This window comes from Centropristis striata, chromosome 4, assembly GCF_030273125.1.
Source record: "Centropristis striata isolate RG_2023a ecotype Rhode Island chromosome 4, C.striata_1.0, whole genome shotgun sequence".
Lineage (NCBI taxonomy): Eukaryota > Metazoa > Chordata > Actinopteri > Perciformes > Serranidae > Centropristis > Centropristis striata.
In genome coordinates this window covers 11,409,533-11,433,259 of record NC_081520.1, presented here as the reverse complement: position 1 = coordinate 11,433,259, position 23,727 = coordinate 11,409,533, and the positions used below count along the sequence as shown (strand labels likewise).

The following is a 23,727-nucleotide window of genomic DNA, read 5'->3' as shown; positions in this document are numbered from 1 at the left end:
CATAAGCTCCATTGTTCAGGAGCTAATCAGTAGTTGTGTTCCCATCATCAAATTTCTATGTGCATTTTGAAGATTCACATGAGGGAAGCTGAAAGTTTTTACGCTTGCTTTAGGTGGTTTTTGTCTTTTTTGAAAAATAGTTAATGCGCTGAACAGGAGATGACTGATCAGCTGTTTCCACTCTGCCGGTCAATACGGGCTGACATGACAGAACAATTATAAGTTGCCCGAGTTAATCCAATTCCTGAAGACTTCTCTCTGTTTTCTCTGGTTGTTGTCTGATTAGCAACCTCATTTTTATTGTTGTTTTTTCTCTGCTGGTTACTGATGAATTAGCATACAGCTATACATGACACCGCCATCTTTTTCTTTATCCGCTCTAAACCAGTTGATGGAAAAGTCCCTAATTTGCATTTTCTTGCGACATTTCCAAATTCCATCCATCCGTCCATAAGCATGGACAATAGATTACTCTGACTCATCCCACATACACCATAGTGTAGCATGTATTGATCCACAGCTAAAAATAGTCCCCAACAAATGCACCATTTCCTCCTGTTTGAGTTAACCTGACGCTGCCAGATGGGTTGTTGTTGATGATGATTTCATTGGAAACTGTTTGGAAAAGGGCTATTTTTTTGTCTTTTGGCCTCATCTGTGTGCTTGGTAAGATGTGCAAACAGGGCCAAGCCAGGCTGCCACAAGAAACCAAGGATGCAGGAAAAATCATATACATTGACAAAAACACAGCAACCAACCTGTAATCTAAACTCAGTCCTCTCAAACTGGATGGAAAAATCTTGCAGTATACTTTCATCCCTGTCACTCTAAATTCAGTTGCAGCAACAACCTGACCAGGGGAAAGAGGCAAAATAAAATCAAAACAAGTAGATACAAGAACTCTTTTATTCCTCAAGCCATCAGCCTTTATAGCATGCTCTCTTAGTGACCTAACATGCTCACTTGCATGTACATTACACTTGACAAATTTGATTTTCAAGTTAAAGATTAGCTTTTTTAGGAGTTTACATTTTAATTTGATTCAGTGTGATCTATTTGTTACAACGTTCTTTATTACAATTATGTTGTCTATTCAATTTTTTTTTTACTGTGGTGTCCTTATGTCTACAGTACTATCCATGTGTTTCATAATAGAGTTGATCTGAATTTAATATATTTTTAAGGATAAAAATTGCTGGAAGAAAACAGCCAGATTGTGACAGTAACATAATGTTTCCCATTAAAAAGGTATTATACTGTAGAAAACAATGCTTTCTGGGCAATATATGTGGGTAGCTTGCCGTTTCCCATAAAATATATGATTACTGAGGTTACAGTGAAGACAGCGCTTAATTCGTAGTAATTGGCTTTCAGACAGTAATATGCTCTATTTACAAAAAATTACTGCATTGTATACTGCAACAATATTGCAACTAGCTTCAGCACTATACTGTGTTTAAGTCTACTGTAAAAATCAATGAAATGCAGGGACTTTTTTATTTTTTTAAAGATATTTTTTTGGGCATTTTGTAGCTTTATTGATAGGAGAGATATTGAGAGTGAAAGGGGGAGACAGAGGGGAAGACATGCGGGAAAGGGCTCCGAGCCGGATTCGAACCCGGGCCGCCCGCGTACAAGGACTGGGCCTCTGCGGTACGCGCTCTACCAGGTGTGCCACCGGGAACGCCCCAAATGCAATGAAATTTTACTTTAATTCAGTATGTGGTTTTATCACAGTACCATACTGTAAAGTAGATAACAGTAGAGGAACTGTAAAATTAACAGTAGAATGCTGGCAACCCTGCTGCCAGTATTTTACTGTTAATTTACAAGACAATTGTTTACAGTGTATGTATATTTGTGACCCAATTTTATAGATTTACATCCTTAGTTTGTGTCCTTTTTCAAGTCTCAAGACCTAAGCATGGAGGATGCTGTATGATGTACATATTGTGAAGCCTTCTGAGGCAAATTTGTGATTTCCAGCTAAATAAAACTGACTTTACTTGTCACTTGGAGTGAACAGGCATGGGCTGGAGTTTTAAAGTATTGAGAGACAGATTTCAAATTGTTGGTTTTGTTTTTTTAATGTGACTTTTTGTTGACTGAAGAAAATAGCAACGATTTTTCAAGTTGTTTCGATGAAGAACTAGGCAGCCCCGTCCTCTCCTTGCTTTCAGTTTTGGAGTTAAGCCAGACTAAATATATCACATATCTATTTCTCTATTGATTAGATTGAACAGAGATTACAAAAAGAGAGAAAAAATATTGATCTTGTAATCCAAGCAGTGTCTTTGAGCGTAGTCCTTCCCAAAATGTTGCATTATATAAATCTTTGTGGCAGTGCTCCAGCAGAACTTGCATAGAGGTTGTGCCCTTCTGTGTGGTTAGGTGTCCGTGCTTTCTGACATATTTCAGCCTTGATGTGCCGTCGCTGCTTCTTCCTGCAATTGGAGCATCTGATGGATGATGAAAGGGTTGGCACTGCTGCTCAAGGAGAGAGTGCAGGGCAACGCCATCTTTTACTGCTTCCTCACGCTGTCACATGAATTGTCTCGCTTGATCCGCGTATGCACAGTCATTGTGACACACACACACACACACACACAAGCAAATACACACACACACATACACACACACACAAGCAAATGCACACACATACACACCCACACACACATGCACACACACACACACACACACAAGCAAATACACACACGCACACACATCCATTAAAGTCCACAGCAGTGAAGACACAAATACTCTGCTGTCATTGCTGATGCCTGCTGGTTTGCTTGTGTTTTATTCCTTGAGATAACATCCCTTTCCTCCTTATCTTGCTTGTGTACAAACACACACACACCCACACACACACGCACACACACACACACACACACACACACACACACACACACACACACACACACACACTCCCACACACACACACACACACACACACATACACACAGTAGCATTGTGGGAAAGCCTTCACATCAGATAGAGTGCATCATAAATAGATTGGAAGAGATATTGATACATTTAGGAAAGTCAAGGGGTATCACAAAAGGAGCACCAGAAGAATATTTGAATTTCAAAACCATGGATTTTATTTAATTATTTATTTATTTACAGTGCAGTAGAAACTGATGACAAATTATTACAAAACACACAAATGATTATGCAATCTGTTGTAATTCTTCATACTGTACATTTTCCTCCATTCATCCTCTCTTCCTTACTTCTTCCTCTTCCAGTCTGAACCCATACAGCTATGATGAGAGCTGTGTGTCCAGCAGCGTGGACCACCTTCCCCTGGCTGCGCTCCCACTCCTCGCCATCGTCTCACCTCGCTACCAGGACGCCGTGGCCACCGTGATCGCCCGAGCCAATCTGGTCTACCGCAGCTTCCTGCAGTCAGAGGACGGCCAGGGATTCACGGGCCAGGTCTGTCTCGAGCTTCTTCTGGTTGGAGAGGAGACGAGAGTAGAGGAGAGGGGAACTGCTTCACTCCAGTCTCTCATCATAATGAGCTGGAGGCACTTTAATAGAAGTCAATGATTGTCAAAGGGAGTTAAGATTGCTTTTGAGGGGGCCGTGTAATCTGTGGGAGCTCAGGCCCTCAGAGGACTCTACATGTCTATTATTTAAGTAAAACACATTTCACTCTCTTGTAAGCAGCTCTTGGCAACAGCCTGTATGTTCTTGTGAGGTAATGACCTATGAGAAGAGTTCAAGTGAGCTGGTTAGGCCTGACTTCAGCTTCAGGTTAGTGCTCTGAAACATAACATATCTTTGCATCATAATTAGTAAAAATAACATTAAAGCTGTTATAGGGAGCTTGTTTGTTTTACATCATCGGCCAAAAATGATATGGTAATATTTCAGCATACTGTCTTTCCACTGGGCTGATGGAAAACTAGACTTCTCCACCTCATATTGGCTTTGTTTTCAGGTGCAAGTGACTTTTGCCAATCACAGTGGTTCAGTGGAAAGGCAACTTTATATATACAGCACATTTTAGCAACAAAGGGCTGAGCACTCAAGTCTCACAGGTTCGAATCCGGCTGCAGCTCTTCTGTGTGGAGTTTGCATGTTCTCCCGTGTCAGCGTGGGTTCTCTCTGGGTCCTCCGGCTTCCTCCCACAGTCCACAGACATGCAGCTTAGGTTTAATTGGTGACTCTAAAATTGCCAATAGAAGTGAATGAGAGCGTGAGTGGTTGTCTGTCTCTATGTGTCAGCCCTGTGACAGTCTGTGTTCCCCTTCTCTCGCCCAATGTCAGCTGGGATGTCCAGCCACCTGGGACCCTACATAGTGGTAAGAGATAATCAAGGAGGAAAGGATTTTAGTAAGAAGAAATTTAAAAGTGCTTGAGACAAAGTGTAAAAGCAACACATTATACAAGGTCATTTAGAAATGGTGGAAAATCCTGCAGTAAAAGTTGCAATTCCTCCATTGGCAACAGCTGCCTACACTGTGAAGTGACGCACAAAGAGAAAATGGACTTATCAAAAAGAGAGTCTGACAACAAACAAAATAAAACACATCTAAGAGATGGGGAGCAAATGTTACAAGTAGTTTAGCCTTCTAGAGCCTCAAATCACAGTATGTCATCTCAGGGGCTTTACAGATCAGAATGATTCGTACTTGCATAGATTACTGTATGAAGTGCATGCTCGTTGGTTGTGGGGACTGAAGGAGGAGAGAGCTGCAGGAAAAGGGCTTTTTTTGCCCCTTCTAGAAAACTACTTTACCTCTGCTAAATTTAATTAAAAAGGCAGGTCAACAAGTGTTACAGCAGTGTCCAACAACTGATTGTTGTTTCTCCACGGTCCATTTCTTTTTTCTATTACCTACTGTAGTTCAGCTGCTGTAGTGCTTATTTCAAATGATACTCGCAGTTTCTCAGGCCGTTTTTAAGACTCACTGGTCAATACAACCATGATGACCTAATCAACAACAACAACATAGATGTACAGTCAAGAGCTGCAAGTGAACAATCCCAAAAAGTGATTACAATAAAGATAAGTAGATAAATACCTGTTATTTTTTATTGCTGCTGCTGATCGATCCGTTTTGATGGTTGATACATTATTTACTTTATAGGTATATATTGCTATGTATTGTGGATATGTGTAAGTCCTCCCCTTCCCACTTTATTTCCACAACTTGGTTTGCTCATTAACATGATTAAATGCAATCCCTGTCCTCTAATTACTCTGCAATATTTCCCCACAAATTGGTCTATGTGTAATTAGCTTCAATATAATCAGCTGTGGGGATTTTCATTCCTACACTTTAAATTTTTTAATTGCTTGCTGGCTGATTGTGCAGTTGTAGGTATATGGATCAAGTCTATTTAACTGTAGAACAGGAGTTGTGTTTTGAGTATCTGGTGTGTTCTCACTGCCAATGTGACAAAATAAAGGATACACAAAGAAAAATAACATGCACACAAATGATGAATTCACCCAGTGTCGTCTGAATCGGAAAAACAGGAACACCTTCCATCATTCAGACTTTTGAGGGTACACACATTGTTGAGAGTACCCATTTCAGTTAGCTGAAATCATCCCTCTGTCGTTCCTTTCTCCGGAGGGAGATATCGTAGCAGTCAGAAATACCAGATATTTCTAACTCAAGATTATAACTCACAGGCCGTTGTGAACCATTTTCCCACTTGGCTGCATGTAATTGCAGTCTGAAGGATTTGTTGTGAATACAGGAACACTTGATTTGTGAGTGGGCTGTTGATGTCCTACAATAAAATGCACATAGGAAATGGAGGAGCTACACACAGCTGTGAAACATTAAAATAAAGTGTGAATGGTGATGAAACAACTCCAGGAAAATACTGTGTAGGAAAACAAAAATAAGTGTTACAATTTTAGAAACACATTTTCACTTTGTGACGTTTTTATAGCAGTTGTAGACGGTACCATTACCTGTCAGAACAACATGGTAAACACAATGATTTATTGCATGCTAACTTTTTTTAAAAAGAGTATACTAATGCAGTTACTATTAGAGACATCCCAATCAAGTCCTTTTTTTCATATTATATTGAGAATGTGCAGATACTGAGTCCCGATTTGATCCTTGTACTTAGATAGTACAGCTGCACAGAGCAACCTAAAAATATATTAAAGTTACTAAAATCAATCTAGACTCTGCATTGCATCCAAAGTGTTCCTTAATGTTTAATTAATAAATCAATTTTATTTAGTTTTGTACAAAATAACTTTAAAAAAATTCCATTCATACACCTCTCCAGTTCAGTGCACAGTATATGGAGCCTGTCTCAATTATATATTTTCCTGAGCAGGTATGCCTGATGGGTGACTGCGTGGGAGGCGTGCTGTGCTTCGACGCTTTGTGCTTCAGCAACCACCAGAGGCCTGGCAGCCCCAACAACAGCAGCAGGAACAACAGCACGGAGAGCCTGAAGGTAAGAGTTCACTGAGATCATGGTGACGGAATGACGATACACAAAATTATGAATTTCTTGTGTTTTTACTGTCTTTTATACACTTTATGCTATTTTATACACTTTTGTACAGAACTTTAGTCAATATTAGTTGTTTTTAAATGTGCCTTAGGAATAAATTTGCCTTGACTTGACTTGACTTGACTTGACTTGACAGACCTGTACCGGAATTTTGAGATTATGAACTTATTCAGAGCCTGATTAGAATATGCTCCAAACAACAAAGTATATATTGTAATGGTGTTTTGTAATGAGCGTGTTTATTAAATGTGCTCATGTTTTGGGTGCATGGTGAACTGAACGCATCATTTTGCAACTAACAAATGTAAACGTGAGTGTCTGTAACTTTTGCAACAGTTAACGACACTCGCAAAGTTTGTTTCTCCATCAAATAATGTTTCCCTCCCGTAGTTTCCATCCGCTTTGGATGACGTGGAAGAATGTAATTGGCTGATAGACATCCAATTACATACATTTGTGCATTTGGGTGTCAGATGACAATAATCATCGATTGAGACATCCTTGAAAAGTAATGTCCACTGGATTGGATGGAGAATGGGTTGGTGAAATAACGTTTTACTTTTTTTTTTTTTTTAAACGCAACAATCAAAACAGTCATGGAGAAATGCACATAGCATGTATTTAAATAAGCTAATATAGGTTGAAAGTGCTGCTATAGTGCCGTTACAGTCGTTCCCCGGCTGCAGTGAGGGTGCAGAGACGAAAAACTGACCAATCCGAGCAGCCTGGGCTTCTTTAAGGATGGGGGCTCAAAGAGACAGGCGCTAAAATTGAGCGTTTCAGACAGAGGGTGAATACGGGTATATTTACAAAGAAAGAATGAGAAAAATAATGTCTGTTTTTTTACATTAGAACATGTAAACATGTTGCTTTTCTAGAAACCGAAATAAGTATGAACCTGTTAATTAGTATAATATGCCCCTTTAACAGATCCCTGCAAATGATCAAGATTACATGCTTGTGTAATATCTTGTATTCATTAGTTGAGTTAATTACTGCAAGCGTGCACATGTGGCACCACCTCCTCTCTAGTAAACAAACAGAGCCTCTCATACACAATCTGTCACCTCTGCTGTGTCTGTTTTCTGTCAGTTTTTCGGCACTAAGCCTCTACCAAGACACGGCTTTAAGAAATGTCACTGTACACTAGAGAGAATGTCCTTGGAACTATGTTTTCCCAAGTCTCGTACATAAAAGGTGTAAATGAAAGTCACAGAGGAGCTACGTTTTCTGTGTGTGGATCACGATTTGTTTTCAGTGAGTGATTCAATGGAGATGTGAATTTTTCTGAGCACCGTTTCGAGCAGTTCCCGTTGTGTCCATGTAACATATTCATCATAATATTTGTACTGAACTGTCTTCTTGAAGCAGCTTGTCATTTAATGTCCTTTCCCCCGTGCTAAGCATCTTGTGATCTCCACTTTCTCTCTTTTACTCCGTCCCTCTTTTCTCCTCAACTTTGCCATTAAAACCCACTCACATCTAAAATATTCACTCTTGCACAGGAAGGGTTTCCCTTCCCGCATTTAAGTGTTCACCTGGGAAAATGCATCAACTCTAATCTGATTATGTGTCATTTCCTGGTGCACTCACTTCTTTGACAGCTTTTAACTATGTTGCACAATCTTAATACCTTTCAGGATAACTCTGGTCTGCTCGGGGAGTCCAGCCTGGGTCTCAGTTCTAGCAAGAGGCTCAGCAAGAGCAACATTGATATCTCTGCCCCCAATGACGGCAACGGCCAGAGCGGGCCGCCGCTTAGCCGCAAGCAGAGCGACTCGTATGATGGAGACACCTCATCCACAGGCCAGCACAGCTTCTTTTCCAGGTGAGACAGTATGCATGAATATACCTCGACACAGGGGTTGATGATATGAAGATATACTGACAGTATACTGTAAAGCAATATAAATGTATTTCCCATGAAAGATCTTATGTGGTGAAGATAAAAGATCTTGTATCTTTACATTTAATATCTCTGGATGTATAACGGCACTTGGAAAGGCTACGTTAGAACACCAACACACATAAAGTACACAGTCGTGCACACACACACACACACACACCCACACACACACACACACAATACTCTAGGTAAGGTAACGGCTTTAAAAGATCATATCAGATCTGTCAGTGCAAAAGATAAAAGAAAAATCAAAAGGATTTAAAAAGGCATTCAAAGGAAAAATGCATAACTTGTTTTTATTGATTATCTGTAAAGTAACCTTGCCTGACTTTTTGGCACATTACCATTATACACACACACACACACACACACACACACTCTCTCTCTCTCTCTCTCTCTCTCTCTCTCTCTCTCTCTCTCTCTCTCTCAGACACAACAATGGTTGATGCAGGAAGGAGACACAAACTGTTAGTCAATTATTAGTCAATCTGGATATACACTGGAGTAAAAGCGGATTTCAAGTTTTGTGCAATAACCAAAAATTAACAAAATTCCACAGGTAATTTATGATCTACAGCATTCAAATTTACACAAATTTGTCCCAAAACAAAATTGAGTCACACAAACACCCACACCTTGGCAAAAAATAGCACATCAGACATACAGAGTACGTTTTTTCATCCATTTCTGTCAAATAGCATTTGCTGATCGCTGATGACTGTGTTAGGGGTTCATATGATAACCCAGATGTTGCATGCCGGCCCTCATCCAGTATTTCCTGGGATGTGTCACCCCGCCTCGCCCCTGCTCTTTATCAATATTTGCAGCTTGACTGCCTTGCCTGCCTACCTGCCTCTGCTGGACTATAAATAGCCTGTTTGTGCCTGTGCCAGGCGGTTTGTGTGGGAGGCCAAGCGCTGCGGGTGAATTTAGCTGGGTTGGGGTGGCTGGAGGGGGTACGACTGCCATGTTGGCTCACTTCAAGCAACCACTGTTCCCACTGCAAATCACACGCTCCACTAGGCTTGCACCATCACAGAAACCCATCTGAGAGGATCCCATCTATTCACGGTTACACCACATTGTGTTCATGGAGGTTCACCTCTCACCTTTCACTTCTTGTTACGCTCCTGATTAATCCCTTGCACTGCTGTGTGGAGGGTAGCCTCTGCTCCTGGGTGTGCTTTTACTCCCCTGCAACCCTCAGTGGATTCCCCCCAGTCAACAACAGGGCTTATTAAAGCTGTTTTTCACACATTATCCCTCCCTGTAGAATGACCTCTTGGTTGGTTGTCTATCTCTGGTTCACTCCCTTTCACATGCACCTCTCTCTACTTTGGCTCTCACTCTGATCAATTAGCTATGATATCATGTGCAAATGGTCACAACACTGCTATTCTGAGAACCCAGGAGGGCGATTTATTTTTTTAACGATTTATTTTACTTCAATCCTTGTTACAGATGTGTTATTTGGCAAATTTCACTGATACTGACATTTTAAAAGTCTCAGGTTGAGAAAGAACAAACTAAGTGGACATAATTGACTAAATGTAGGCATCTATTTAGTCTAAAGTGCTTGGAAACAAGGTTATGTGCACTTAGAACTACTGAATGCCTAATGCCCATAAGGAAATCTGTTTCCAATGCTTTAATTTAAGGAAGGTAGGCATCAGTGTCAGAAATGTTTGCTGGAATTTTCATACACATCATGTGTCCATTGCCCATTATGCCTCATAATATCATACCATTTACAAAGTGAGCTGATGTAATATTTATCATATTTATTAAACAGATTGGTAGCAATCTGCAGTTAAGTATTATTGCTGCTAAAAATGAAATTAAATTTAAAAATAACACTTTTCTGCACCAACAGTAAATGTTTTATGTGCCACTGAATAAACAGTCCACTGACTAAGACCATGTTTTTATTTATATAACAACAATTTAACATGTAAACATTGGACATAAGTGTTTAGTAGAGAAGTCTGTCTTTAAACCATGCTCATTCCTACTCATGTACTGTTCATAATGCCCCAAAGGTTCACTGTCCCTTCAGCCACACAGATACCTCTTGGAGTTTAAGGAAGTTACTACCTATGAGGATATTTTGCAGAAGGAAAGCATTTTGTCAGACAGATAGACAGACGGACAGTTTCTTAGTGACATGGTAGGTGAAAGTGAAGGAGTGAACGCATTACGAGAAAGAAGACAAAAAAACAAAATGGAAGCGGAAGGCAATCAAAACACTATTGATTTGGCTTTTAAAGATGGCTGGAGACCGCTGGCTAATCCTTTCTCCCCATGCAGGACTTAATGTGGAAATGTTGGCTCGCTAGAGAGCAGAGAGATCTGAGGCTGCGACCGGCTCGGCTGTTCAGACAGCTGTAAGCATGATGCAGTCTGTGAGGGCTGAGCGAGGAGCTGCTCAGGCTGACTCATAAAGGCCCGGTGCCGACAACGAGTGTTTAAACCATCCAGCCACGATTGATTAAGGACAGAGCAAGAACATCACTGGCACTGACTCTCATCTGTGTCAAGGCTGAAACTTTCACTTTCTGATTTCAGCAAGAACATTATTGACATTTGAAATTTCAGTGTGATTTTTAATTAGTTTTTTTTTTAATAACTACATGCCTAAGCCACATTTATTCATTCTTCATAAAAACAGCTTTTAAAAGGTAAACAATATCAAATGTCTAAAAGGAAACCTGCAGCAGAATTGCAGTCTTAGTTATGCATCTGAATCCTTCGGGCAAACCAGCCATCACTGCTTTACTGCTTTATAAACCACTCTCACAAAATCCTCACATGCATGCCTTCAGTCCATTTAGTGAGTCAGAGTAGCCAGTGAGTTTGAGGATAAAGAATGACTGTTAGAGAAAGCATCCAAAGAGGGAATAACCACAGATTTGGACTGGTATGCCATGCGGACTGACAGATAAAATTATATATTTTGTCTCCCCAGTTTGATGAAGGAGAGTGTGGAGGTGCGCGGGGGCAGTAGTACCAGTTTGGTGTTGAATCCGGGTCGATTTGACTTTGAAGTGTCAGACTGTTTCCTGCTGGGCTGCCCTTTGGGCCTTGTGCTGGCCATGAGACGCACTGTGCTGCCGGCCGTCCAGGGTAAGATTCAAAATATATGTGCAAGCACTCACAGATAACAGTTTTTTAAAATCTGAAATTGTGTACACTTTTCTGTAACACTAGCACTTGACTGCACTGACAAGTGTCTGAAAAGTTATTCAAATGCCAAAATGCTAAAAAAAAAAAAAAAAACTGCAATTACTCAACTTGCCATATGAAGGTGGCTGCAAAAGGGAGTCAATGGCCAACTTTATAGAATAAAAACGGCAATACAAAATGACATTGCTGGATTTGCCTCTTACTGTTTGTTTTTTTCTGCGAAAATAGTCAACATTTGTTAAAGCATGGGTGTCAAATTGGCCCATGTGGCTGGAGGTTTTTCTTCCAACCAAGCAGGAGCACACGCGATACAAAAAAATCAATGAGTCAAGACAGTTCAGTTGATTGAATGGGTTGAGTCAGGTGTGCTTCTGGAAAGGGCCACACCATCCCTTTCATAGATCAGTTCGACACCCCTGTTTTAAAGGATCAGATCAGTTTCAACTGATTTCTACTTGGATTTCCCCCTGCACTACAATACTATAAGTATATTTAATGCCTTGTTGCTCCACAATGCATTTTACTTCAAGCAAAATTCTCTGAGGGCAAGCACTTACACCTATAGAAACAGGGAGAAAATCCTTTAAGCTTGGGATGTTATGTCCCTCAAATTTATGAAAACAAGTAAAAACTAAATGTTATTTTTACCTGGAGTATGTAGCCCTATCTTTGATGTTTCCAAATCCTCCTCTGTTTATTATTACTCATGTGACAGAGCTACACTTAATTATCCTGTTCCTAATGGCTTTTCCTGTCCATTGTGTTTTCTGACCCTCAGTGAGCCAGCTGCATCCAGCCTGCACTCAGATTTTCAACCTGTTTTACCCTTCGGACCCTTCAGCCTCCAGACTGGAGCCACTGCTGCAGCCTCTCTTCCACAAGTTGCCCCCCTTCGCTGTGCCACGCTACCAGCGATACCCTCTGGGAGATGGACGCACAATGCTCATAGGTAAGACGTGTGATTCCACCCTGGAAATCCATTTACGAGTGTGGAGAGATGCGAGAGCAGCTCCTCTTGAATATTTCATTGGTTAATCTATTTTCTGGTAATTCTGTATTTCCGTATTAATAACCTTTGGGGTTCTGCATTTTAAAGCTGACAGTAAATCTTCAAGGAATTCTCTTAGTGGGGCTAGATTACGGCCGCAGATGGATTCCATGACTTAGTAATGTCAATTTTTACAGGCGCACATGTGCACACACATCCTCGATCCCGCCTGTGTGAGCTTGCCCTGCAGAGGTCGAGCTAAATCCTGCTCCCAAAGCCCAAGTTTGAAGTAATTATACTTCATCTTCTTGTGGTGCAGTACCTTTAGCCTGCCACAGCTCTCTGAGGATCAGACACAGTATGCAAGATATTAGTCTGCTAGATGTAGCATCGTGCTGCTGTAATCCCCCTGGAGGGCCTGGTTGTAGAGACTGAGTCCTTAATGAGCCACTGATTTATTTGAAGCATGTTTTAGCCCACTTTTGGGACAGAGAGACTCGCTCCTAACAGCAGTGATGACGCATCGCCTGGTTCCCCTGTCTCTCTCTCTAGCTACCTCACTAAAAGAAAGTAGGGCAAGGACTGATCTCTTACAACTAACATCCTTCGAGCATGAACTGAGATCACAAGATAAGGCTTTGTGGTTTGCTGCAAGGCTTTGAAAGATTCAAAACCCTTTTATTCAACATGCAGTCATTAGAAATATGTACAACTCAAAGAAGATTCGTCATATGTGCCACCTCAGTGATGTGGTAATATTTTTCTGTTGCTTTCAGTTATGCTTTTTACTGCAGTGCAGTGTGTTCTGTAGTAAGAAAGGAGCAGAAACAGATTGTTTAAACAGGGACAAGTACTGGTTCACTAACTTCAGGCCTATTCGGACATGCACCTTGTAAAAATGTGGTGTTTTTCATTTAATATTTAATGATTATCTAACTATGTCGGACCCAGAAGTTTTGTGGGATCCCTCAAACAAATATCTGTACAAAGGCTTGAGAATGATGATATTTCATGAACAATACCAAACAACCATACTGGACCAAACATTAGGAGTACACAGTTAAACCACACAAAAGTTGTTAAGTACAGTCATAACAAGTTTGTAAGTGGTTTTGAGTGGTTACAGTGATAGATTTAATTGGATTATGGTCACTGTCCAAAATAAGTAAAGCTAGTTTCAAATCCACCATAACATTTAACTAATATGGTAAAAAATGAAACTGACTTGTACATTTTTTTTGAGAATAATTTGTCACACATTGGCAAAAATATCGGATCGACAGCATAACTATGGTACTAACCCTAACCCTAACAGGTGTCATTAGTAACCTAATAACATATCTATCACATCCAATATATAGCACAAGTTAGAAATGAATGCTGCCATGAAGGGTTGCAATGATATGAAGTATTCATGGTACCATAACTGTCTCAGATAATATCATGGTTTCATTTTACACAGTATTTCACATTTATTACTTCTATTATCGTTATCATCAGTGACCATGACCTTAAAAGGATTAAAAAAAGAAGTTTTTTTTAGTTGGGCAAACGGTTTAGTATAATTGAGACTCAAAACCAGTTTTTGAATGGAAGTATGTGTAAAAGGTGTCCATTTTGAAAATGATAAAGAAAGCTGTACATCCCCCTTTTGAAAAGAAAAATAAGGTAAGACTATAAAATGAGCAGAACATTTAAAAAAAATAAGCAATCTCCCTTTTGAAAAGAAAAATAATGTAAGACTATAAAATGAGCAGAACATTTAAAAAAAAAAAAGCAATCTCCCTTTTCAAAAAATCAATCAATTATTGCTGCATGTGTGTGTGGTGCAAGTAAGCGAGTCAGGCAGGCAGTCAAGGAGATGCGTACACACAGGTGGATTGGCATTTTTTTGTCAATAAAAAAAATGCACATGGCATGATAGCCATCACATTTTATACTATGGCATACCATGATACTAGCATACTGCTGCGATCCTACTGCCCTGTTAATTTAAAGGCCACAGCAGCACAGCTCAATACGCAGAAAGCAAGATTTGATGCATGAAGTGTTGCTGCCTTCTGAACGATAAAAAATGACGTAAAAAATATCCACACTTAATTACTAATCTCTTTGCACAAAGTCATTTAAATCAGTAAAAAATGTAACAAACCAAACACTGTGAGTGAGGCAATGTGATGTTCTTGATGATATTTCAAAATGATGGACAGGGACAGTAATGGACATTTGCGTAATGGAAGCCAATGTTTGAATAGCAAAAAGCCATTTATTTTACAGAGAGATGAAGCCGGTAATGTTATGTATTCCATGTATGAAATGAGATTCACTCACTCACTCACCCATTCAAAAGCAATGCACTGTTCAAACAAGTTGAACTTAATTACTGAGTCTTCTGTATGTTTTGGTAGTATGTGATCTGTGCACAGAAAATGCCTGACACATGATATTAAACAGCGTAGTGTTTTTATCCGTATCGACTGAATGTATGCCCAAGCTGTGATTTATTAATTCAATAACATTCAGACACATTTGACGCCTCTAACAGCCAGTCGTGCAGATAAAGGCGATGGACTGTAAACACAGACACACAGCGTAGACTTGCAGCTATACTGGGTTTTAATTATGGGACTGCATCGCTGTTCCATTGATCGGCCTTGGATGCTGTCATATTAAGTGCTAAATTAAAATCCATTGACAGGTGCACACGGACAGACGCAGACACACAAACATACAGGCTCACACAGAAGAAACACCGGCACACCTCACCCATTTCCTGCTCTGTACTATGGTAATTACTTGTTATGAAGACATGGAGAGCCAATCAAATCAGGCTCCTGTGGGTATGACTTTGACATCAACACCCGTCAGCAGTGGGGCTTTTATTATGATGAATGCTGCTAATATACAGAGAACGAGCCCTCTTCCTATTGATTTCCAGCTATGGTCCAATGGGAAATATGACCGCCCAAGACAGCAAATGCACATGGAATCATAGTCATTTTTATTAGTATCGATCGCATGGCTAACGATGCTTTAATGTAAAGATGGTGGTGTATCTTTTGCTTGCCATGAAATTATTCTCTAATAGATTTGCTTGTGTGTGTGGAGGCTGAGCGTGTGGCGAGGAGTGGAGGGAAGGGGGCTGAGTTAAAAGTCTCTTTCCGTCTCTTTTAGTCACAATGACGTTTCAAGGCCACAGTGCAATCATCTTCCCTCATCTTATGAATTCTCTGTCCCTCCTGTTACCACTAGCATCAGCTGTTTCACTCTCCCCTGCCTTGTGCTTAAAGGTACAATGTTTTTTGTTAAAAAACATTCTTAAAGCGATCTAACATTATCAACTGAATGTGAAGAAGTGGCAGTGTTGATGTTTTGTCACAGGCGTGTATGTATTGTGTTGCAGAGATATCTACTGAAATGATCATGCTAACCAGATAGCGTCGAAAAAATGAGTCACTGTAGCATCTAGTCTGCCCTCAGAGTGAACGAAGAAGAAGACGCAGTTACACCATTATCAGTAGCAGCTGTAGTCTACAATTCAAACTAAAATTAATACAAATGATTAAGATGGTTTAGCTTCATAAGGGCAGAAAATACTCGCTCATCATAGCGCACAAAGCTTGAATGCCCGGCAGAGATGGAGGCACAGGTGGCCATGCAAGAGAGCAGAAGATCAGCCTCACATAAACCTGTTGCACAGCGTCTTTCACACAAACACCGCACCTTCAGAAGCTAGGCGACAGTTGTATTATGGTGATATCTGAGACCTGGCAGAAAACCTCCCCTACTTAGCTTAGCTGTGGAGCCAGTAGACCACAATGACTGCCCGACTCGTCTGTGTTCTTCACTCTGATTGGTTGCAGCAGGACTACTAGGAATCCGCCCATTGCAACAGTCTCTTGATTGCAGAATCTCAGTTTGGGTGGAGGTCATAGTTTTAGTCCAGAAAGTTTGCCAGTGGACTAACTGTATACAGTCTCCCCTATTTTTTGGATCATTTTGCCATGAAATACACATTGCCCATTTAAATCCTGCTGGTCATTTAATGGGACAGGTGTGTGTTATGTACCGCTCTTGCATGCTTTTTTTTGCTTTACACCTTTGTTTGTCTGTCTTTGTCACCACGTAGACCCATCTTTCCTCCTAGCCTTTTCGGTTTTTGTTCTCTCTCTTTCTGCTTCTTCACCAGCACGTCTTTTGAAATGTTATGTGTGTGTCTGGTTGTGTGTATGTGTTTATCAAAATGCGTCAGTCAGTGGACCTTCCTCTCCCTCTCTCTGTCTCTCTCTGCTTTTTATTCTGTGAAAGAAAGACAGAGGCGTGCTAATGTTCCAGAGACTGAAAGTGAATAAGGTCCCTCTTAGAGGTGTGGGGCAGGGCTCATTATTGACAAAAAATTGCAGTTTGTGTGTGTGTGTGTGTGTGTGTGTGTGAGCATGTATTCTCTTCACTTCCTTAGGAACCACAGAGCATGTGTGATTGCTCAAATCGTTGCAAACTGTTTACAGTACAAACAAGCATCCTGTCTTCAGTAATAAACAACATTTTGAATATGTATTTTGTGTGACATTCATTTGTCATATTTACAGCCCAAACAGGTCATCTTGGTGCATAGTAAATACCCCCAACGGATTCTGTCCAAGACCAGAGACAGAGTGGTATTTCATCTGTATTCTGTTGGTGCTGCCCATCTTCCATCCGTCAGTTTCCACACCAGTGATTTAGAAAAAAATGTTTTAAAAAAAACACCTGCCTCACCTTGTAAAAATCCACTTAGACATTTCACAACCTTAAAAACTGTAAGAATCCTATGATTTTTCCCAGCATCTCAGCATGTCATATCTACTCAAGAGAAGTAGCACTTCATATAACCTCATCTCTCTCCAAGGCATCTATAAAGGAGCGCCTCCTGTGGTCTTCAGCCACTTTTACCTGCCAATCACACCTTGAGTCAAGGAATACAGTCAGATTTAATTTTGACTGCAAATAACTTCTCAAATACTTTCATGATTCATTCATTACAGTAAGGGTTTACTTTCTAAAATATTAAAACATGCAGTAAAGCAAATGACAGTTTTCCAGAGCCCAATGTGGTATACATATCATGCTGTTCACCATGGGGCATACTAACGAAAGGAAGCATCTATTACAAACTAACGCTTATTTCAAAATTGATTAATTGGCAGATTAATGTCTGTTAATCATTTGGTCTGTATATCAGATAATAGTGCTCATCACAATCTTATTTTGTCCAACAAAACCCAAATATACTCAGTTTACAGTTATGTTAAGGGAGTAGTGTGCAGGATTTAGTGATATCTTGTGGTGAGGTTGCAGTATGCAACTAATCTAATACCCCTCCCCTGACCCCTCCCTTTCCAAACATGTTGAGAACCTACAGTGGCCTTCAGGTAATGTAATTGCTGAATACTCTCTCTAAAGCCAGTGTTTAGTTTTTCAGTATTTGGCTGCTTTAGAAATATGTTGGTGCAACATGGCTGACTTCAGCTCTCTATGAAGGACACATTCCGATTTGACAAAAACTCAACGACTTTTAGTTTGAGATGATTATGATGAACTCAATGCTATTCCTGTCAATAGACCCCTCTTAATGCTACACTCTGCTCCTTTGAGACAAGACAAAGCAGTCCATTTTTATTTGAAGACCACTTGCATCGAAAACCCAAAGGTATTCAGTTTGCAATATATAAAACAGCAAATCCTTGAATTTGAAGGAATGGGACCGGACATTATTCCATTATTAAACTACTTTTGTCTTGCTGTAGTGTGCAATGTCAAATGCAAGTCTACAGACCTTGTGCAATTCTAAGTGAATGAAAAACCTTTCTTTTTTGTCACTTTTTCTCTCTTTAAGCCCAATATTCATTCATGCCACCTGTGTGCTAAAATCAATCCAACTTAACATTCTGTCATTCAATGCTGATACACTGATGGGTTTTATGAATCAGGCAGCAGAATTTCCTCTTTAATAACCTTAAGTAATATTAAAATGGACCAGTGGATTCAGTTTGGGGGGGCGGGGGGGCAGTGTCTCTAATGCCCATGATGTTCTTTAAAGCTTCAATGGCGCGGTAAGTTTTACAATGTATCATGCCATCTGTGCGAGAACAGAAACATCTTTCTTGCTGTTAGAACATTTTTCAAACTCACCACTGTGTGCTGTCATGTCTGAATAAAGGCATAAGGAACATTTTATATTATAGACAGTAGAAAATATGTACCTAATTAAGTAATCAAAATGTGACCCCCTTACAGCTGTCAATAAGGGAGAAATTAGCTCCAGACACCAAGACTGTTTTTGTACCAGGCTGTACAAAGTTATGCAGTTCTATTCCCATTGACTGTCTAAAATATGGACGTTATCAAGTAATCAAGTAAAAGATTATCATGAAGGGGTAAATTAGCTCCAGAGACCAAAACTGTTTTTGTACCAGGCTGTAAATGTGTTTATTTCTATTGTAAAGTTGGCCATTTTCACATGGTTGTCTGTCAGGATTACTCCCTTTTGGAGCCAGCCTTAAGTGGCCAGTCAGGGAACTGCAGCTTTTGGCTCTTCCTCGTTGGCTCAACTTTTACAGATCTGGCAGTTGCCGCTTGGTTATTCCTTGTATTTTTCTGGTTAGCCAATGCAAAATACAGGAGTCATTTTTTTTAAACGTGATTGAAATAAATACAAATTAGCCTAAACATATCTTTGTCTTCCCAAACAACAAATAATATTTCCTGGGCCTCAAAAACAAACCCATTAGACGTAAAAACCCATCCAATCAAGTATCTCGACACAGAGCATGTTCATCATCCACACAGTCCAGATTTATTAACCACAACTGATTCTCTCTCATGGCTGAGACGACGGCTGTTAATCTGTATTCTGCTGTGGATTTAGGTCCTTCACAGACCAAACACTCAACATGTGGCTGCATCCGACGGTTTATTTATAGCCAGGCAACGTAGAAAGGGTTAACTTGCCAATAACTGCCTGCTTCATGAGGCAAAGCTGGCTATTCCTGGTGTTAATTTAATACATACACTTACAAACTCATCCCCCAGTTAAATATATTGAATGCAGGCACGCACATGCACCATCCACGAGTGGAGGTGATGTTTGCTTCAATGCTTATGTTTGTGTGTAGTGTGAGTGGAAGTCACGTACACAGAGGAAACAGTTAAGAGAGTGTGTTCCTTTCAGAGAAGCTGCAAGATGCTCTCCAACCCAGACACGATGTGCTCTGTTTAACATTGGCAGACACACATGCTCTCATTTTGTCTCCTCTCTCCTCCCTGTTCCTGCTCCCTGTTTGTACCTTATATCCACTCCATCACATCAGAAGACATCCCACAGGACTGATACATATTACAGTAAACAGGAGCGAGTAAATGACACAGTGCAGAATTGGGGTCATCTGCAAATTGAGTCGTCGCTTGTTTGTAACACACATACATACATATAGATTACATTGGTTTATAGGTTGTCGCTGAGGTCAACATTTCATCTGAAGCACACTGTGAAGCTCAACGGTGAAGTAGAGGCTCTTTCATGAGCGAGTCAAGCCATAACCAGAGTCACAATAGATCCACAGCAACATACAAGGCTGAGGTAACAGAATAATGAGCGCTCTCCAGAGTCTGGCTGGAAAAACATTGTGAGTTTTGTAATTCAGGTAAAGAGAGGGAAACAGTGTGTTTGTGCTCTCAAGAAAAATATTCATGACTGTGTTGTTGAGCTTCCTCTTGTTCAGATACATGCAAGTTGTATTACATTCAGTGTGAGTCTCCTTTTGTCCCTCAGATGTATGACACAGTTATAGGGTGCTATTGAACTCGACGGTCCCCCTAATGATTAAATTATTGATGAAACATGCTTGTTCCAGGCGCTGTGTCTTCAGGAATAACAAGTAGATCCCTGCTGTCTGGTGAAAACAGGTCTCCAGGGAAAATTTTCATTTTCCTATTATATAGAATTATCGCTGAACAAATAGGAAAGAGCCACGTTGAGATACGCCAGCGGGAGAGAAGAGCCCAGCCAGATAAAATGATTCTACTTGTCAGCAGAAACCAAGAGCCAGATGCTTTTTGGGACTTTCAAAGTCAATACAATTGAATTCAACCCCATGAAGACTAGAAGCAGTTTGTCTTGCAGTGCTTGTCTTTGTTTTTTCTTAATAAAACACACAGCAAGTCGATGCGAAGCAAGAGGCTATCTTATTAGGCAAAATAATAGCATTGATTTAAAGATTGAGGCCAGTCAATTGTAGTGTGATCAAAGCATTTCCTTTCCTCTTCCCTCTGTTTGTCCTTGTCTTTTTTTCTCTCACTCCCCCTCCTTTCCTAGCGGAGAGTATCCAAGGCCACTCAAATGTGTTTCTAGAAGGTGAGCAAACTCCTGGAGGTCCAGTTTCACGGACGTCCTCTGAGACAAAGACTGAGGGAGGAGAAGAGGGAGGTCGTAGAGCCAGCGTTACCAGTGTGGAAAGTGAAACGTCGATTTGCTCCATGAGCCAGCTGGGAAACACCATCGCTAACAGTAAGTGGGCGGGAAGGAGAAAGACTTCCTGTCTCATTTACCTAATTATCTCCTGTAGATTAATTCAGGTTCATGAGGTTTCACAGCTCTCAAGTTGACCTCCGTTTTCCACATATCTGTGCTTGCAAATGTGTTTCAGTTTCCAGTAGCTGGTGGGGCTCCAAGAGGCTCGATTATTCTTTGTACTGCCCTGATGTGCTGACTGCCTTCCCCACAGTGGCTCTGCCTCACCTTTTTCATGCCTCCTACTGGGAGTCCACTGATGTAGCAGCTTTTGTTCTCCGACAGGTGGGAAAGCCTTATTGACAGCTTAGTTTTATAGATTGGGAAAATGATTGTCTTAGCAATTAAAAAGTAAGAAAAATGTATTTAATTAGCAAACTAAAACCATTAAAGACTTACTCTGTGCATAGTTAGCGTACTTTATTCTCAACAGTGGAAAGCAACTGGCATCATCTTAAGGTCATTTCAGAATGAAGCTTCACCACGAGACAAACCTCTTTGCAGGGAAAGTATGTAAATCACAGGTCTCTGACGTTGCTGGCATCTGAACTTGTCAATGTGAAGAGTTTGCTCTTGGAGTAAAACAGTGACAAAATATCTCCAGTCTCTTACTAAGACCATATGTGTGCAAATATACCCGTGTCTTTGATATAACAATTGCGGTCTGTTCCAAGTCCACTTGCTTCTATGATAACCAAACAAGAGCAGCAGGAAGCCACTTGCTGTCACTGCCCCATCCATTCACCTCTTCATGAGATGGATGGGCCTGTTTCACACGCTATAATGCACCAACAAGAAAGTTGTACAGTAGGAGGTGGAGTGTTGAAGCCCCGGACGGAGGCGTTAAGTTGGAAACAGTAGAGTCTATTTTTATGTTGCTTTAATATAAATTTATTTAGTTTTAGGCCAGAATCAATATGACCAACATGAATAAATGATTTGCACTTGTCTTGACTTGAGAAAAGGAAAGGTCAAATTAATTTGTCCAAAAAAGCTAGAAACATGGTTCTCTGCCGGAAAACGGTGGACTGCCGTTGAAGTATCTTGGGGTCTTGTTCACGAGTGAGGGTAGAACAGAGCGTCGGCAGTGATGTGGGCGTTGTACCAGACCGCCGTGGTGAAGAAGGAGCTGAGCCTGAAGGCAAATCTCTCGATTTACCGGTCCATCTACATTCCAACCCTCACCTATGGTCATGAGCTTTGGGTAGTGACCGAAAGAACAAGATCGTAGATACAAGCGGCCGAAATGAGCTTCCTCCGTAGGGTGGCTGGGCTCAGCCTTAGAGATAGGGTGAGGAGCTCAGACATCGGGAGGGAGTTGGAGTAGAGCCGCTGCTCCTTCGCGTCAAAAGGAGCCAGCTGAGGTGGTTTAGGCATCTGGTAAGGATGCTTCCCAGGCGCCTCCCGTTAGAGGTGTTACGGGCACGTCCAACTGGTAGGAGGCCCGGGGAAGACCCAGAACACGGTGGAGGGATTATATCTCTCGTCTGGCTTGGGAACGCCTCGGGGTCCCCCCAAGAGGAGCTGGTCGTTGTGGCTGGGGAGAGGGGCGCCTGGAAAGCCCTGCTTAGCCTGCTGCCCCCATGACCCGGCCCCTGATAAGCAGACGAGAATGGATAGATGGATGGAAGCTAGAAATAATCCAAGTTCAGTTAAAAGCAGCATGTTGCGTGGTTGAATAAAAGAGGTCCCAGGATTGACCCTTGGGGAACTCTATGATGGCTTAGTTTGTTTTAATATGTAATTGCTTACAGATCAGACTTGAACCAGTAAAGTATCTCCATACAGTCCAAACCAGTGCTAATCCTCTTGTTCTTTACAGTATGTCATGTCCTCTTGTGCCTTTAGGTTGTGCTCATATTTTAAGGTTGTAAAATGTTGCTCTGTGATGATTGTAATGCTATCACTCATGGAACAGCTGTTTCCATTTGTTGATGTCTTCTTGCATCACAAACTAAACAAATACCATAGATGATGCTGGCTAGCTGTTCAAGGGCTCCTTCTTGCACAGATGACACCCTGAATTTGTTATCACCAGAAGTCTGGCTGCGAGCCAGTAATTTCATTAACATCCCTTTATGGCAACTAATTGTGGACAGAGCCAAATGTTTCAAGACATCTTACAGTATGTTGAGCTGAGTCATGAAAAGTGGATCTACACTTCACGATATTAAGGCCTATTTTTACCTTGAGTTAGCCTTGAGGAGTGACGGTCAAGACTGTTGGGATTGTGCAGTGGTCTGTGAAAACAAAAGGAAGGATTACTATCAACATGTATCATACTTGATCTTCATTAAAGATGTTTGGGATTCATCTCATAGCTCACAGCCGAGACAAGTATGAGCTATTTAATCAAACATGATTGATTTTAATGAGTGAAATCTGAACAAATCTGTCCAGAATTCTTTACTTTATGTTGGTTTATGTGTAAATAACAAAGGGCATGACTAGAATTTGCAAAAGTTAGAAATGTAATGTGCTTTGCCAACTCTTTTTATGGCTGGTTAGGATTTTAAAGGTCTGCAAATATGCTCTCAGCTTTAGTTAAGTGTCAGGCATTTGCATATCTCTATTACCAACATTATTTAAGGGCCCAAC

General features: G+C 40.8%; 1 protein-coding gene across 3 annotated transcripts in view; it reads left to right on the top strand.

Annotated features, from left to right (window-relative positions):
• The window catches only part of pitpnm3 (PITPNM family member 3), a 105,079-nt gene that overhangs the window by 62,513 nt on the left and 18,839 nt on the right, over positions 1-23,727 (top strand). For all 3 annotated transcript variants that reach the window (XM_059330858.1, XM_059330857.1, XM_059330856.1), the window contains exons 6-12: positions 3,252-3,441; positions 6,322-6,444; positions 8,145-8,332; positions 11,376-11,533; positions 12,372-12,542; positions 20,935-21,126; positions 21,266-21,414. In XM_059330858.1, coding sequence (XP_059186841.1) covers positions 3,252-3,441; positions 6,322-6,444; positions 8,145-8,332; positions 11,376-11,533; positions 12,372-12,542; positions 20,935-21,126; positions 21,266-21,414 — 1,171 coding nt within the window. The remainder of the gene's footprint in view (positions 1-3,251; positions 3,442-6,321; positions 6,445-8,144; positions 8,333-11,375; positions 11,534-12,371; positions 12,543-20,934; positions 21,127-21,265; positions 21,415-23,727) is intronic.